This window comes from Schistocerca cancellata, chromosome 8 (genome assembly GCF_023864275.1).
Source record: "Schistocerca cancellata isolate TAMUIC-IGC-003103 chromosome 8, iqSchCanc2.1, whole genome shotgun sequence".
Classification (NCBI taxonomy): Eukaryota; Metazoa; Arthropoda; class Insecta; order Orthoptera; family Acrididae; genus Schistocerca; species Schistocerca cancellata.
The window spans coordinates 187,509,952-187,529,279 of NC_064633.1; the positions used below are offsets into that span (position 1 = coordinate 187,509,952).

The 19,328-nt window shown below is 40.1% G+C and overlaps 1 protein-coding gene across 10 annotated transcripts in view; it reads right to left on the reverse strand.

Moving 5' to 3' along the window:
- LOC126095313 (protein polybromo-1) overlaps positions 1 to 19,328 on the reverse strand; it is a 326,966-nt gene that overhangs the window by 104,169 nt on the left and 203,469 nt on the right. For 9 of the 10 annotated variants that reach the window (XR_007521952.1, XM_049910108.1, XM_049910110.1 and 6 more), the window contains exons 19-21: positions 16,054 to 16,237; positions 3,570 to 3,797; positions 3,272 to 3,448 (exon numbers count right to left, since the gene is read on the reverse strand). Coding sequence is in view for 9 of the 10 variants with exons in the window: in XM_049910108.1 (XP_049766065.1) it covers positions 3,272 to 3,448; positions 3,570 to 3,797; positions 16,054 to 16,237 (589 nt within the window). In the remaining variant the exon portion in view is untranslated. The remainder of the gene's footprint in view (positions 1 to 3,271; positions 3,449 to 3,569; positions 3,798 to 16,053; positions 16,238 to 19,328) is intronic. The other variant, XM_049910111.1, reaches the window with a different exon arrangement.

Genomic DNA, 19,328 nt, shown 5'->3' on the forward strand with positions numbered 1-19,328 from the left:
TCCAGCACGACAATGTGAAACCTCACACATCCAGTGCTACAGAGTGGCTCTAGGAACACTTTTCTGAGTTTAAACACTTCCACTGGCCACCAAACTCCCTGCAGAATCCATGGTGTCAATGCCCTCCAGCACTACTGCAGACATTAGTCGAGTCCATGCCATATCCTGTTGCAGCACTTCCGCATGCTATTGGGAGCCTACACGATATTAGGCTGGTGTACCAGTTTCTCTGGATTTTCAGTGTATTGAAGCACGGCAATCATAACAACAACACTACAACCCAGAAAAAATCTTTCTCATTTGGTCACATTAAAAAATTTCCCCGGCAGTAAATTTGGTGGCAAAATCGGGCAGTTCAGTTCTGCAATAACGCCTGATTGGGATCACTAAGATCTATTCAGACTGCGCAGTTGTTTTCTCCCTGTGATGGATCCACAGTCAGAATATGTCCAGGTGTTGCCAATCAGGAGTTATTGCAAAATGAAACTACCCAATTAAAAAAAAAAGTCTTAGATAACACCAAATGGGTAGGAATCTATTTTACACATAGCTGCTATTTTTCCGGCAACTGTAGCATATATTTAAGAACAAAATTCCATCTTCAGTGATACAGGTATTTTAATTTCATTTTACCAGGATGAACAGACCAATCTGTCATCTTCAGAAGCTGGTTTAGCAGATGTCAATATCTTTTTCATGGAAGCATAACGGTATGGCATGTCCAAAAATGTACATACTGTATGTGATTATTAATGACACAGATTGAGAGACTGTTGTTGTTGTGGTCTTCAGTCCTGAGACTGGTTTGATGCAGCTCTCCATGCTACTCTATCCTGTGCAAGCTTCTTCATCTCCCTGTACCTACTGCAGCCTACATCCTTCTGAATCTGTTTAGTGTATTCATCTCTTGGTCTCCCTCTACAATTTTTACCCTCCATGCTGCCCTCCAATACGAAATTGGTGATCCCTCAATATCTCATAACATGTCCTACCAACCGATCCCTTCTTCTTGTCACGTTGTGCCACAAGCTCCTCTTCTCCACAATTCTATTTAATACCTCATCATTAGTTATGTGAACTACCCATCTAATCTTCAGCATTCTTCTGTAGCACCACATTTCGAAAGCTTCTGTTCTCTTCTTGTCCAAACTATTTATCGTCCACGTTTCACTACCATACATGGCTACACTCCATACAAATACTTTCAGAAACGACTTCCTGACACTTAAATCTATACTCGATGTCAACAAATTTCTCTTCTTCAGAAACGCGTTCCTTGCCATTGCTCCTCAAATAGCAAAATTCCTTTACTACTTTAAGTGTCTCATTTCCTAATCTTATTCCCTCAGCATCACCCGACTTAATTCAACTACATTCCATTATCCTCGCTTTGCTTTTGTTGATGTTCATCTTATACCCTCCTTTCAAGACACTGTCCATTCTGTTCAACTGCTCTTCCAAGTCCTTTGATGTCTCTGACAGAATTACAATGTCATCGGCGAACCTCAAAGTTTTTATTTCTTCTCCATGGATTTTAATACCTACTCCGAACTTTTCTTTTGTTTCCTTTATTGCTTGCTTAATATACGGATTGAATAACATCGGGGATAGGCTACAACCCTGTCTCACTCCCTTCCCAACCACTGCTTCCCTTTCTTACCCCTCGACTCTTATAACTGCCATCTGCTTTCTGTACAAATTGTAAATAGCCTTTCGTTCCCTGTATTTTACCCCTGCCACCTTCAGAATTTGAAAGAGAGTATTCCAACCAACATTGTCAAAAGCTTTCTCTAAGTCTACAAATGCTAGAAACATAGGTTTGCCTTTCCTTAATCTTTCTTCTAAGGTAAGTCATAGGGTCAGTATTGCCTCATGTGTTCCAACATTTCTACGGAATCCAAACTGATCTTCCCCTAGGTCGGCTTCTATCAGTTTTTCCATTCGTCTGTAAAGAATTCGCATTAGTATTTTGCAGCCGTGACTTATTGAACTGATAGTTCAGTAATTTTCACATCTGTCAGCACCTGCTTTCTTTGGGATTGGAATTATTATATTCTTCTTGAAGTCTGAGGGTATTTCACCTGTCTCATACATCTTGCTCACCAGATGGTAGAGTTTTGTCAGGACTGGCTCTCCCAAGGCTGTCAGTAGTTCTAATGGAGTGTTGTCTACTCCAGGGATCTTGTTTCGACTCAGGTCTTTTAGTGCTCTATCAAATATTACACGCAGTATCATATCTCCCATTCCCCTAAGCTACCCATTCTTCTTCTACTGTATTTCTTTCCCCCATTCCTGTCAATTGTTCCCTTATGCTCTCACTGAAGCTCTGTACAACCTCTGGTTCTTTCAGCTTATCCAGGTCCAATCTCCTTACATTCCCACCTTTTTGCAGTTTCTTCAGTTTTAATCTACAGTTCATAACCAATAGATTGTGGTCAGAGTCCACATCTGCACCTGGAAATGACAGACTGATAATTTATAATAAATGGATCGCATTTAAGTGAGTAGTAAAGTAGTTGTGCTAGCTGTAATAGAACAGCAAAAATCTTCATAGCTGTACAATAGCAGTTTTAGATAAAGAAAACATTTTAGAGACAGACACAAAAGCAGGAATTCTTACATTCCATTTCCAAAAGTATTAGAGCTTGTACAATGACATTTTAACTAAATACCAGTAATCTGAATTACTGGTATTCAGTTAAAATGTCTAATAACATCATGTAAAACATTCAGTGAAATGCTGTCACTTTAGGAACAAATGTGGATTGAACAAAATTTACACCTGCCCTAAACTAAGAACTGTATTAACCATATGCGGGAAGAAAGCCAGGGAATGGAAAACATGATGGATGAGACTTCACACTTGATGCTGTTTATATGATGCAGATAATGATGAACCAGAAGGACAACAATGGCCCTGAAATACACAGCCATGAAACAGGTATGAAGGTGAATAACAGCAGATACCAAGAGCCCTGGCACCCAGGGTCTGCCCTGCTGCAAATCCATCCAACACTAAAACACAAATAACTTCCTTTGGCTTAAGAGAAAGTATAGCAGGAACATATGCCAAAGAAACTATACTTTGAATTAAATTACAAGCCATCTACGCAGACAGCAACATGCTGCCACATACAGCAAACTGATATTTGAAGTGAAAACTTGTGCATAAACTAGTAATTGTATTTGCCTAATTATTTTTTCTGAGAAAGTCTGGAAGTTCATCACGGCACATGCAATTTGTTTCTTCGAGTAAATACAACTTACTCACCTTTATTTTCTTGAATGCTCTTGCTCTAGTTGAATATCTTGATTCACAAACATATACATCCTTATCAAGAAAGCCATCTGGCCTGAAGCGGAAGTAATCTTTCACGCTTAGAACACAACATCTGCCAAGAATCTGACTGAGTGGTGTTGCAAAGTGTATATCACTTTTAAACACCTCCTATAAAGAAGAGGTAACAATTAAACAAGGCACTGTACAGATTCTGTCATGTGATATTTATTGTTGACATACATATCTGAAACCATACATCAGCAATCCCATATCACATAATGATATGTACCTTTTCTAGGAATTTTCGAGTAGTGACATGATATGTTTCATTTGGGCGGAAGAATACATTTCCATACATCATTTGACATCCTTCCTGATTGGTCCATAGCCTTTCCACATGGATGATACTTGGTTCCATACCACGTTCTTTTGGTTCCGCATAAACAAAGTCCCCAACATGGTAAATTTGCTGATTGAAACTGAGTGAATCTCCTTGTGTTGCATTTCCACCTGTGTCCTACGGAGCACAGAAAATACACTGTTTCATGATTTTCTCTCAAAAACAAATAATTTCTTTTACATATGGGGTAATTTTCAATTAATTGCACATAAGATAAAGGTGGAGTGTATTACTACTAATTTTCTAATATAATACTGTACCGTGACATCTGCTTTCATCAGTAATTGGTTGAAACAAGAAATCACTTTTTTCTTGTGGATAACATTCCGATTAATCCACCCTTTTTTCTGGGTATATTCAAAGTAGTACTAATTAATTATTCTATATTAAAAACACACACACACACACACACACACACACACACACACACACACACACACACACTATTTTATGCAGCATTGTTCCTTTCCCTGCCAGTTTCGTGTTCATCAGTGAATACTGAAGGATTATTTTTGTTCCCGTGTTACATACCTGAAAGCTACTGTTATGCTATATTTCCAAAAAGTTGCAAATATGATGATAAACTAAGATTGCACAAATGTTGCTATAACTACTATTTAATGCTTAATGTTAACTTGTAGGAAACAGAGGATAGCACAGTCAGAACTCATCTATGTCCCTCCACTGTTTCTTTACTGCAGAGGAGACATTCTGGCATACAACAAATGAAATATGGATTAGTGAAGATGAACTGAGAGCTGTGACTCATCTAATTACAGAGAGTTTTACATTCTGCAGTATACGATCGCCTCCTCATGCCATGTCTGTGTGTGCTGGAGTGCAATAGATGCATATATAACCTCACTAAAATGCACAATTTAATTTTTTCGTAAAACATTAGTTCCTTGAAATGATGATACAATTTTATTTTGAACTTATCAGTATTTAATACAGTTATGTATTAAAACAATGTTGGACAAATGCAGTAAGTTTTGATGATGACAACTTGTTGATCAACGGTAAAGTGATTCATTTTCACTTGCCACAGTGTCTCTAGATGACAAATGACCAACAGCAAGTATTGCCAACTGATCAGAACAAAAATGGAATGCAAATTAAATTGTGAATTTTTATTGGGACATGTTGGATAAAAGTAAGGTTATCATTTTGAGGAAAGACAAATTGTGTGTGTACTGTACCACTGGATAGTATAATAATATCAGGAAAATCAACAGATAAAGTGGAAGAACTATGTGCAATTGAAGATGTAAAATGGCGCTCACATGGCACCTACCAACAAACACCTGATGGAGCAAAAATTTGGCATACTTAATTTCAAATCAACTGACAGGGGATACAAAAAATCTAAAGAATTACTGTAACATTTGATAACTGCATCAACACATTCACAAAGAAGACAACTTACTACACGAGGAATTAATTGTAATACAACTATCCTGTGCAAGAATACGAACAAGGGAGTCTCCCATACAAGACAATCCAAACCACATACTCAAGTTTGATATAGTTCAAATGACACCCCTTGATTAAACAAACACCTTGCCTTTTGACTTAATTTTCCAAGAGATCAAAATCTGATATACACTTCACAAGAAGCCAAGGTCCAATGCACGGTCTGAAGAGATAGGATGTATACATCCTGAAATTCTGTCTTAAAAATAACTGATGATTATATTGGCTGCTGAATAAAGGATTTTTTTTTTACTTTCTTTAAAAAAGTTGTTTAAAGTTTTTAACATAAGATTTTTTCGTACAAACCTCAACTAGCAACACATATTTTTGAGGTCCAGCCATGCAAATGCCAACAGTTTGCTTAAACACAAACATCGAAGGAGGTCATTTTTTTCACCTTAATGCTTCTTTAATTTTCTTTTTTAATACCATACGTTTGTTGTCAATACTGTAAAAATATCCACAAAGGTTTGAGAAAGTTCACTGACTTCTCCCTTCCAAGGTTTTGCAACACATTCATCCAAAAAAGTAAGCCCGAGACCGTTTTTAAGAAAACCTGAAAACACGCCTTGGGATTCTTTCACCTTCAATAGGTCCATGTGTTCTATTCATAAACTAAACTTAAGTCTGAAAAATGAAGTGTGCTATTATCACTTTGGAAATGTGGGGTGGGGTGGGGTGGGGTGGTAGTTGACTGGAGAGACAAGGCACAGGAGATCTGTTTCCATACAAGGTCGGGAGGGTAATTACAATTTGTGAAGGCCTCAGTGACACCCTTGATGTATTTGAATTGGAGAGGGACTGCCTGTCATTGCAAATGTGATGATCAGGGGTGGCTAGGTTGTACGGAAGGGACTTTTTGGTACGGAATGGGAGACATCTCTCTAAGTGAGCTGGTGATTGGTACGTTCAGCATGGACAGAGGTACTGATGTAGCCATTCTTGATGTGGAGGTCAACATCCAGCAAAGTGACTTTTGAGGATGACCAGAAATGGGGTAGAAGGTGTTGACGTTTTGGAAGAAAATGGATAGGATGTGCTCACCCTCAGCCCAGATCACAAAGATACCATCAATGAATTTGAAATGCATAATGGGGTTTGGAATTCCGAGTGATTAGGAAAGGCGCCTCTAGGATGCTCATGAACAGGTTGCCATAAGATGGTACCATGCAGGTGCCCATTGCCATACTACATACTTGCATGTAGGTGATGGCTTCAAAGGAGAATAATTTTGTGGGTGAGGATATAGTTAGTCATGGTGACAAGGAAGGAGGTTGTAGGTTTGCAGTTAGTTGGACATTGGCAAAAGACGGTACTCAATAGTGGCAAGGTCATAGGCTTTGGTGATGTTAGTGCAGAGGGAAGTGGCATCAACAATGACGAGTAGGGCACCGAGGAAAAGGAACTGTGGAGAGTCAGCAGAGGAAATTATTGGTGTCTTTTTATATAGGGAGATAGGTTACAAATAACCGACTGAAAGTGTTGGTCCACAAATGCAGATATTCTCTCAGTGGGGGTTGGAGAGGGGGGCAAGGGGAGGGGGGGGGCAAAAGCTGAAACATATAGCAGTCTTTTTTGTTATGCCAGTCTGCAACTTAACATCTCCTCTATATGGTGAGTACCAATCTATCCTTTTTACAATACTGTTGTTCTTCCAACCTCGACTACCCACTGTATGATTTTGCCAAATGGTTTTTCTTCCATCCCACAACCTAGTCCTGTTTTCCTTAGTTACTATTCTTGAATGCATTGATTTACTCCTTGTGAGTTCTTTGTTTCTCTTCTTTCCTGTGTTTTATCTTTTGCCTTCCAAAAATCTGAAGCTCAGACTTACGTGCCACACTGTATCAATGACCTCATTTGTGCACAACGCATGGCTACATGACAGTGTGGATTGTTGATGCAGCATCTCATGTCCCAAATTCTTCCTACCAATATATGAGGCATCTTCAGAAAGTAAATGTTTACCTTTTTACATATTTTTAGATAAACTGTATTTGAAAAAAGAATTATAGGATACTGTTGATACACTTACTGACTATTTTTCCAAATTATCGCCATCCCATTCAATGCGTGTAGTGAGCAGTGGCACAAGCTTTTTTATGGTTGCCTCTAAGAACTCTCCTGCCAGTTCCTTCACCCCCCCCCCCCCCCCCCAATTCAGAACATCTTTCCGCACCTGCCTGTCAGTTAAAAACTTAATTCCCCTCATGTGTGCTTTCAGGGAGGTGAAAAGAATCAGCATTCTCCTCATTTTGTTTTGAATGTTGCTCCTGAATTTTTTTTTTTTTTTTTTTTTTTTTTTAGGATTTCGAAATATCGGTGTGCATTGATGGTCTCCCCATGGGGTAGATATGATGCCTTTTCAGTCCCAAAACACAGAGGCCATGAGGTTTTTTGCCTGATATTGTGGTTTTCAATTTTTTGGCAGACTGAGAATAGGTGTTTATTTATCACAGGCAAGTAATGAGCCACCTACATCATCTCCAATCACAATAGAGCTCAGAAAATCCTTATCCTGCTATTCAAGTTTCTCAAGAAACTTGCGGGCACTACTGACCCGAATTTTCTTGTACTTCCCCATCAACTGTTTTGGGACCCATCTTGCACATATATATGTTCCTAATATGGAAATATGCAGCACAGTGGCATCCCACCATTTCTGCGAGTGTCCTGTGTAAGAAAGTCCTGGAGAGTTGTGGAAACATCACAGAAGTTTTATCCACTGTTAAGCAGCTGTCTTCAGGAACAGTTTCCTTGATTTTTTTGCACCAACTCATCAGTCAAAATGAAATCTGGGTGTATATGTGGAAAGGGAAAAAATTCCCAGATTTCTCGGTCAAAAATACACTTTTTACCAGATGAAAATACACTTTTTCTGTGTCAAGTGACAGTATACCAACCAACCCCCAACCCCCCACCCCAAAAAAAAAAAAAAAAAAAAAAAAAAAAAAAAAAAAAAAAAGAAAGAAAGTGGGGGGGGGGGGGGGGGGGGGGGACAAGACATAACGACACGCGTTTTCGAAAGATCTTAGATGTGCAGCAGCATGTATGCTGCATATTTCCATATTAAGAACATATATATTTGAATTCCGCCAAATACAGCACGTTAGTTTCCGAAGCATTGAAATTGAGACTGTGATGCACTTTAGTACACCAATCATAACTGATGTCACATGATCTCTCCACCCAATGAGAGCAGATATTTGGAGCATAGGACACGTGACGTAGTCAGCCAATAGCAACCAACATCACTCATCACTAGTGCGAACACATACAATTAAAATCGCTCAAAAGAGGAAAGGCCTCTGGACCTGATAGGATACCAGTTCAATTTTACACAGAGTACGCGAAGGAACTTCCCCCCCTTCTTGCAGCGGTGTACCGTAGGTCTCTAGAAGAGCGTAGCGTACCAATGGATTGGAAAAGGGCACAGGTCATCCCCGTTTTCAAGAAGGGACGTCGAACAGATGTGCAGAACTCTAGACCTATATCTCTAACGTCGATCAGTTGTAGAATTTTGGAACACGTATTGTGTTCGAGTATAATGACTTTTCTGGAGACTAGAAATCTACTCTGTAGGAATCAGCATGGGTTTCGAAAAAGACGGTCATGTGAAACCCAGCTCGCGCTATTCGTCCACGAGACTCAGAGGGCCATAGACACGGGTTCACAGGTAGATGCCGTGTTTCTTGACTTCCGCAAGGCGTTCGATACAGTTCCCCACAGTCATTTAATGAACAAAGTAAGAGCATATGGACTATCAGACCAATTGTGTGATTGGATTGAGGAGTTCCTAGATAACAGGACGCAGCATGTTATTCTCAATGGAGAGAAGTCTTCCGAAGTAAGAGTAATTTCAGGTGTGCCGCAGGGGAGTGTCATAGGACCGTTGCTATTCACAATACACATAAATGACCTGGTGGATGACATCGGAAGTTCACTGAGGCTTTTTGCAGATGATGCTGTGGTGTATCGAGAGGTTGTAACAATGGAAAATTGTACTGAAATGCAGGAGGATCTGCAGCGAATTGTCGCATGGTGCAGGGAATGGCAACTGAATCTCAATGTAGACAAGTGTAATGTGCTGCGAATACACAGAAAGATAGATCCTTTATCATTTAGCTACAAAATAGCAGGTCAGCAACTGGAAGCAGTTAATACCATAAATTATCTGGAAGTACGCATTAGGAGTGATTTAAAATGGAATGATCATATAATGTTGATTGTCGGTAAAGCAGATGCCAGACTGAGATTCATTGGAAGAATCCTAAGGAAATGCAATCCGAAAACAAAGGAAGTAGGTTACAGTACGCTTGTTCGCCCACTGCTTGAATACTGCTCAGCAGTGTGGGATCCGTACCAGATAGGGTTGATACAAGACATAGAGAAGATCCAACGGAGAGCAGCGCGCTTCGTTACAGGATCATTTAGTAATCGCGAAAGCGTTACGGAGATGATAGATAAACTCCAGTGGAAGACTCTGCAGGAGAGACGCTCAGTAGCTCGGTACGGGCTTTTGTTAAAGTTTCGAGAACATACCTTCACCGAAAAGTCAAGCAGTATATTGCTCCCTCCTACGTATATCTCGCGAAGAGACCATGAGTATAAAATCAGAGAGATTAGAGCCCACACAGAGGCATACCGACAATCCTTCTTTCCACGAACAATACGAGACTGGAATAGAAGGGAGAATCGATAGAGGTACTGAAGGTACCCTCCGCCACACACCGTCAGGTGGCTTGCGGAGTATGGATGTAGATGTAGATGTAGATGTAGAACACATAAATAGGAAAAGTGAATGGTTTAAATTAATATACATAGTGTAGCTACAAGAAAAGCTAAGCTTTCACATATAATATTAGTCTCTTTTGCATGTGTTACACTTTAATACACATCACACAAATGTGCCTGTAAAGCCTTAAATAATACATAAATGTCTGGATTTGAAATTCTTCAAGTGGTCGGCTCTCAGAGTGTTGAGCTTTAAATGAGGATCAGACACTCTGTGACTTAAGAAATTCAATGCACAATCGTAAATGTAACGTAATTCAAATTGTGTAATTTACTTTGAAAGTAACGCTTTTCAATCACCATTTGCAATATTCTCATGTGAGCTGTTAGAATTTGTTACAGCAGGTGTCAGAGAGCGCCAGAAAACGGCATTACTGTGCGTGCGCAGTTACGATGTTGTCCCAAATGTTCATACCTATACAGCATTAAAAGATCTTACATACATTGTAAACAAAACAGAACATCAGAGGATACTCAAAGAGCATCAGAATTTTGCAAACCACGCTAAAATGCATTTTTCGGCTGAAAGTATACATTCGTATGTCCAGATTCACAAAGAAGTATGCCCCAACCTGGCATTACACTTTTCATTGTGGTTTTCGAGCTGCAAATTTTTTTCAAGTACCAGTAATATATCATGTTTGGTTCTTTATGATGTAACACCATATGTGCTAGTAGATAAGACCAGGCACTTTTAATTCAGCAAACAGTTGACAACAGCCAATATTGTGGAATCAAACACTTTGTTTCAAATAAACTGACTGCCTCTGCAGAAAAGATTAATAAAAACCAAATTTCTTTAGCAAATCGACAAAAATAACTTCACTATTGTGCAAGGCAATTAATGCTCGACTGCCAAAAACCTGCAAATAATGACATGTGTCAGCCTTCTGTAACTATGTGAATGTATTTTAATTCACTTCTCTAGCTCTCGGCCACAGAAATCCGTTTTCTGTCCATTTGACATGCGAGTTGTAAACGAAAAAGAAACAGCAAAATAACTATAAACCTAAACATGGGTCACGTGGAGACTACTGCCCTCTTCACTGCAACTTACACTGTTCCGCACATGCGCGAATCTGTCAGCTTGGGCGCATCAGAAGAATTTTTCCGGCTAGCTTCTGCATGCTTGTTGCAACTACTGATTCAGCTAACAGCCATACATCAAGTAGCCATAAGTGGAAGCAGGTTCTGCTCATACATGACTCAACTGCACACGCACGAGCCCACTGGCAACTTCTCAAACAAACCTAATGTAAACCGCTGTGATGTCACGGTCATCGGAATCAGTTTGTTGTTATGAAGTATTGCGTAGTCTTCATCCTAAAGCCTTTGACACATTTTCGTATTGGCCGACACTTGTGTATGCACTGTGCTTTGTTACTGGAAATGGTGCATTTCCTTTGGAACCTTTTTTTCCCCTCCCCTGTTTATGTTTTATTGCTGCAGTACTATTCTGCAGTAATGGGCTTAAGTAAAATACATTGTTAGCATATCAGTTCTTATCAGTCAAATTCACAAAAATTTAGCTGAAAACTGAAACAATAAAAATTCCTGGCATTCTAAAAAATTCATGGGTTTTTCCTGGTTTTCTCCCGCATGAAAAAATTCTCGGATTTCCCGGTTGGCCCACAGCGTATACACCCTGTGAAATGTATTCCCCTCCTTCATTTATCATAAACATTCGTTCTCCCTACACTAAACTCGTCACATCACTCTCTCCTTCTGTTCATAACATCTTCATGGAAAAACGTTCTGATTCATGAAAAAATTTTAGTAGGTGTCATACCTCCTGCAAGCAGGAAGCAGATCGCAGTACATGGCTCACACTTGGTGGGATTTCTTACTGACATCTTTCAAGCAACTGGACACTACAACATGAGTTTATGTACTACCATCTCGCTTTGATCAAAGGAGGCCACTCTATCACTCAACTTTGCCAACCCGCAAGGGAAAAAAAAAGCCCGTTATGGTCACAGTATACTTATTTCCTGAACATGACTCATGATTAATCCTAGACTTTTAAACTTATCACACTTCGCCCCCTTACTCTAGAATATTTTCACGCGTTATTTTCTGTTTGTTCTTGTGCCAAAGAAATTTGTTAAACCCAGACCTTACCAACTTCTTCCCCCTGCTCATATCCACCCCCTGCCCCCCCTTCCCCCCCCCCCTCTCTCTCTCTCTCTCTGTGTGTGTTCCCCTTACCCCAAACTACTACCATACCACTCCCCGCATTCCTTCCTTCTACATGCTTCCTCAAGTCCATAAACCTCATCAACCATGTCACTTTCAACCTATTATCCACAACCTACCCCCAACATAAAGACACCAATCATTTCCTCCACCATTTTTCCATTGATGTCACCTCCCTCTACACTAACATCCCCAATGCCTATGGCCTTGCTGCTACTGAACAGTGCCTTTTCTCGATGTCCAACTAACTCCAAATCTGCAACCATGACCAACTATATCTTCACCCAAAATTGCTTCTCCTTTGAAGACACAGCAGTGGGCACCCACACAGTGCCATCCTGTGCCAACCTAATCACTGGACACCTAGTGGAATCCTCCATAACCAACCAGAACCTCAAATCCTTCCTGACAACATTAGCTTTTGTAAATTGCACACAAGGATGGCTACAACAGCACCTCCATCCATATGAAACCCACCAAACATCAGCAATACCTCCACTTCGACAGCTGCTACTCATTCATACCAAGAAGTCCCTTCCTTACAACCTAGCCACCCATGGTCATCACATCTGCAATGATCAGCAGCCCCCCACCAAACATGCCAAGGGTCCACTGAGGCCTTCATAGTCCAAAATTAATTTCCCAACCTTTCCCAGAAGCAGATCCCCCATGCTTATCTGTCCAGTCACTTACAACCTCCCACATACCCACTGTCTGGCAACAATGAAGCATTCCCACAAGGCTGGAGAAACAATTTCATTCTCCACAAGGGTTTCGATACTTCTCATTGTGCCCTGAAATGAGGAATATCCTACTATTTTTTCCACACCTACACTGTGGTATTCTGTCATCCACCAAATCTATGCAACATCCTTGTCCATCCCCACCCCACAGCTGCTCCAAACATCTTGTCTCCAATACACCCAGACACAAGACCTGTCCATACATCTTCCCACCACAACCTACTCTAGTCTGGTCACAGGCATCTCCAACCCCATCGAAGGCAGAGCTGACTGTGAACATACTCGTGTGATTTACAAACTAAGCCGCAACTGTGCTGCTTTCTATATGGGCATGGTGAATAACAAGTTGTCTGTCCAAATGAATGGTCACTGAAACTGTGGCCAAGACACAGCTGTACCACCCAGTTTCTGAACATGCTACCTAACACAATGTGCTCCAGTTCAATGACTGCTTTACAGCCTGCACCACCAGTATCATTCCTGACAACATCAGGTTTTGTGAATTCCACTGGTGGAAACTACGCCTGCAACATATCTTGCGTGCCCATTACCCATTTGGCCCCAATCTTGGCTAGTTCCTGTCCTCCACATACCTATACCCTTCCCTATACAACACAGCCTTCTATTCTGCCAATGTATCTTTTAGTCCTTTTTCCCTTTGCTACTTATCTCCTCTACTGCTCCCCCCCCCCCCCCCCACCCCCCCACCCCCAAACCTCGTGAATCCACCTAACATGCCTAATCTGCCACACCATGTCCCTGCATGCTCCCACAAGCAGCACTAAACCTTCCACCATCCCATCCTGCTGTACCCTCATCTCTGCCCAATGCCTCCCCCTTACCACCACCACATTGCTGCTACCATCAGGCATAGTTATGACCCAGAACCGCCACAGCAACCAAACAGTGGTTATGTGTGTGTGTGTGTGTGTGTGTGTGTGTGTGTGTGTGTGTGTGTGTGAGTTATGCTGGTGTATGCAATCCCCCCCCCCCCCCCCCCAATTTCAGAAGAAGGCCTTTTGGCTGAAAGCTAAAATGAATAGCAAAGTTTTCGCAAAGTTTTCATTTTGCCTGTCTGCAACTGAATGTATCCTCTGTATTGTGAGTAGTAATCTACAGTTTTCATAACACTTTCCAACATCACATTTCAGAGGTAGGATTGAACCACTGAAAAAGCACTGGACAAAATGCACAGACTTTTAAGGCACTGTTTCAAAAAATAAGATTATTTCTTAGCTAAAATAACAAAAACAAGGTGTTTCACTGCAGTACTACCAGATCAAACACTATACATGCAAATGTGTCATGTTATTATCAGTTCTTATTAGCATCAATGTATTGGTTGGTTGCACATGTCTGCTTGTGTCTGTATATGTGTGGATGGATATGTGTGTGTGTGCGCGAGTGTATACCCATCCCTTTTTCCCCCTAAGGTAAGTCTTTCCGCTCCCGGGACTGGAATGACTCCTTACCCTCTCCCTTAAAACCCACATCCTTTCGTCTTTCCCTCTCCTTCCCTCTTTCCTGATGAGGCAACAGTTTGTTGCAAAATTTTGTGTGTATGTTTGTGTTCGTTTGTGTGTGTCGACCTGCCAGCACTTTCATTTGGTAAGTCACATCATCTTTGTTTTTAGGTATATTTTTCCTACGTGGAATGTTTCCTTCTATTATATATATATGGCCACCAGGTGCAAACCTAGCACTGTGAATGAAGAAAGACCTAGAAATGTTTCCATATGTTATGGTTCAGGAACAGAACATAGGCAGAAAAGGTCATCCAATTGAGAAAGGCTTAATACTGATTTGATTATTAAGCACCGCTAACACAACTTGTTCAATGTGAGCACCAGAGACATAGATGAGAGGTTACATCCATAAAATGATAGTTGCTTGCAGCAGTACTGCTGGAAACTACTGGCCTTCAGATCAGGCAGAGACCGAACGTGTCCCTGGTAAACACTTTATTTTACAGGAAAGCCACATGGATTCCGATCATATGAGCTTGCACACCTTGCATCTGAAAAACCTCTGGTTGTAACACACTCATGGAAGGCTGCATTACTCATATCTCTCACTGGGCGAGTGACACAAGGTGTTGCCCCTTTTTACACAGAAAGAGGTGGCATTCTCACAGTTGCGCTCTTCCAAAGCAGGAATCCAATGCTGTACAGCGAGGTTTCGATAACATGCAGAAATCATGGTATGCATAACATGCCCTCCGAGTGAATTTCTTCGAAAAGGAACGAACTGAGAATAAAGGTGCTTGAGAAATCACTAAAGGTGCTTGAGAAATCACACCATACAATCACGTAAAACTGTATGCTTCAGTCTACCATGATTGTACAAGTGTGTGCTTCTGAATTCACACAAACACTTTTCTTCTGTAAATATAATCGTTTACATGCCATTCAGAACTTAGAATGTCCTGTAAGTTATGCAGTACTTTTGTTTGTCCATCATTGTGTAGCAGTTTTTACAAACAGCAGCACATACAATCACAGTAAATGTAACACTAGGGTAATTATCCTGATGGAGGCACTGGTAGCACATGAACAATCCAAAAAGTAACACTTTTCAAGCAAAAAAAATGAGCCAGTCAAATGAAAACATACATACCATTCAATGATAAACTTAAATATCATAAATAAAAATAATACAAATGGCAAATCAAAATCTGCATGTATTTCAAGCTGTTGGTAGCAGCAGCAGCAAGACAACTACTTCTACAACAACAACAACAACAACAACAACAATAATAATAGCAATAATAAGATAGAAACACAAACACATAGGTAATTACAGCTCTCCGCTTACTCAGTTAACACCACTGACATTAAGCATTCCAGATTATTCAGCTGTGCAATTGATTGTTTCACTGCAAGTTGCTCTTATGAATGCTACTATAATTTCCTACACAATCATTCCTCTATATATGTTGAAGTGGAAGCCCATGTGCAAAAAGTCAGCACAAAAATTACTCAAAAAATACAACAAACCACTTTTAAACTCATACAGACATAATGTCTAGGCCACTGCCTCAGAAACCGACCAGCACATCAACTGAATTAACAGTGATTTCTGCTAATCTCAAGCAGACATAGCAGATAGGTCCAAAGATGGGGAGGCAGGCAGCTGGGCAGTGTGCCAAGCAGTGTGAGAGCGCATACCGTGTGTGTTTCTGAGTCCTTTACCCTCATGGAGTCCTCCGAGCTTCGTGTTTCTGTTTCATCCTCTGGCTGCTCCTGCTGCAGCTTCTGTTGGCGCACAGTTTCAACATCAGCTGCCAGATGAAGTAAACTGTAATTGAGGGCTGGAGAATGCAGCAGGTCACCTCCACGGCAAAGTTCATCTCTGTAACATGAGAAAGAAAAAGCAATTTTTATCTTATATTGAAAGTAATCCAAACAGAAACAAGATGCAATAAATCTCTTGTATAGAGCAGGACTATGCTTACCATGTTAATTTTAGGCAAAATCTTGACAGTTTCTGAATACTGCACAAAAATGAAGGTAGGAACTATAAAGATATAACATCCCACAAAAGGTAGTACTATCAGTGAGCAGCAACTTGGATCAGAGGAGGACTGGAAAAAGGCATCAATCCCATCCTTTTAAAGAATCCAGACTGAGATTTGCCTTATTTGATTCATTGAAACCACAGAAGCGATAAATTTGGACAGCCTAATTAGGAAGTGAACCTCACTCCTTCCAAATATGAACACGCAAACTTAACACTGGGTCACCTAGCTAAATAACAATACACACAAACAGGTCAGTAGAAATCAGAGGGTAATTTGCTGCCATGAAGCCATACTACAAATTTATTGCTAGGAATGTGATAACATTACTGTGCACACAATCTAAATATAAACACAAATTTCAGACTGCAATTGATGGCACTTATTCACCAGTGCTCGAGTAGTACTTCTGAATAGCGTGACTGCTATAGAAATTTGTTTTCACCGACCACCACATTTTAGAAATCCGCAATAATAAAATAATGAAAGGTGTTTTTATTATTGTTACAGTTCTCACCATTCCTAACTTCATTCTCTTACTTTCGTATGTCCATGAGACATTCATGAATAAAAAAATTATTTTCACATATATGTGAAATTCTCCAAGATACTTCTATCAAGCTTCCGATAACCTTTGGAGACACTTACCAGTTGTGAAATATGTTACAACTTCCTGTTGCTTTGTACTATAATCAAAATCCAATTCATTCTCCCAAATCAGCAACTGGTCCTCACGATACTTAATCACACAACAGTATTCATAAAATTGTGTCCCATGATCCACAATGCCATTTGAAGCATTAGGTTTTACAAAATTACTGAAAGTCTTGCTTTCAGGTTTAATTACACTGACTGAAGAGCTTCCACAAATATTTCACAATTGTAGATATCAAAAATTTGTTCCTATTTTCTATACTTAAATTTTCAGTAATAAATGTTCATTTATGAGCAACTATATTGCAGACTCTTTTTCAACACAGAGAATACACTTTTAAATGTACCAAATTGGGAGAAGGCGCATGTTAACTGGCAGACAATTACAATTATGAACTACATGACCATAAGTGAATCTTTTGAATGCTAATCTAATACAACCCACTTGGCTTGCAGCAACTGTGCTCAATAAGCAACATCAAACTAATTGCTATCTTTACAAAATAATGAGACCAGTAACGTTCCTTTAAAAAACAGAGGGGGGGGCGGGGGAATGTCTGCCTGAATCTTCCAATAACAACATGAGTACCTAAAGCAAAAAAGGAGCATCCAACTGCACACTGGCTCATATCAAAAGTTTCTGCTACATACAATGGAAACAATTTGGCATTTTCCTTTTAAACTTAGAAAGAATTTGAATCCATGACCTTTGAACTAGTTTTCAAACAACTCCAATGGAGTTGTAGGGCAAGCTGTTAATGGCTACCCCATTAAAAAGTGTTTACTGCTACAGATGTTGGACAAAATACAGTGTAGGAAAAATGTTGTCATTCAAAACAGCCTCCAGTCATCTTGGAATGGAGAACCATGACAAGATCAGTTACAAATGATGGAGATAGATAGTGATCACCCCTTTGAACACAAAGGCTCAATAACACTGAGATCTGTTGACTGCGGTGATGGCATTCTCGTGCTCAGAAGTCCACTCCTGGATGATGCGTGCTGTGTGAACACGGGGGCCTGTCATGTTGGAACATAACATCACCATTAGAGAACAAACACTGCACCAAGGGATGGACTGAATAGCCAAAATTGTCACATAATCCTTGGTAGTAATGTGACCTTGAGTAATCACAGAGCCCATGGAATACCACAAAATGACTGCCTAAATAATCACTGAACACTGGCATGTGTTTCACTCTGGGGACATAAACTTGGCCAAAGTTGGAAACAGTGTGAAACAAGACACATTCAAACAAAGGACTTTCTTGCTTTGCTCCACAGTCTAGGTTTCATTGCTTCAAACACCACATTTTCCAGTTATGGGCATTTGTATCACTACGGCTGGTTTTGAAACTCCAGCTCGCCCTGCAATTCCCTGCTTATGGAGCTACCTGTGTGTTGTTTTGGTGCTCACATGGCCCTCAAGTGCAACATTCAGTCTGCAGTGATTTTTGTTGCTGTCGCCTCCTTATTTTGTGTCACAATTCTCTTCAATCACTGTCTGTCACGATCACTCAAACACACACTTTCATCCATGGCGTTGTGACTTTCCACTTTCTCTGTATGTGGCATACACCCTCGATGTGGTGCCTCTTGAGACACCAAACACTTTGGCTGTCTCAATAACAGGAGTGCCCCCATACAAGCACCAACAATTTGTGCACATTCAAATTCCATTAGATCTGAAATAATGCACTCACGACTACACAGAACACTGTTCTGACCACAACTGACACTTGCAACATACTGAGGACATAGCACAGGTGCCAATCATGGTGAAATACAACAGCGCAACTTGCAGACTCTGCTAGCACCTGCATTTATGTTGAAGCATGCATTTCTCACGGTGTTTTTTAACCAACCTCTGCAAATTCTAGAACTAATGCACATCTACCTCCACAATCAGTTTAAATTGTGGAGTAAAACCCCCTTTTTACACTTTTCAGCGGACTGAATCAAAAATGAGTAAAATGCAAGAAAGAGTAAAATACAGAAAAGCATAGGAAACATAACAGGCGAAAATGAATAAATTACTCTTAAATCATTCTCTTCATATTGTTCAAAATATGAAATTAAAGAAATTTAAAATTTTCCTTTTTAAAAACATCTGGAATAATTAATTGTTTTTTTTTTTCCTAACAGCAGTTATCTCTATTGTTTAGTGAAACAACATTAAAGAGATAATAGACTTATTATTGATAATCATTATAAAATTATGGTAAATAAAAACAGTTATCATAAACAGAGAAAAAAGGGCACAAAATCTAC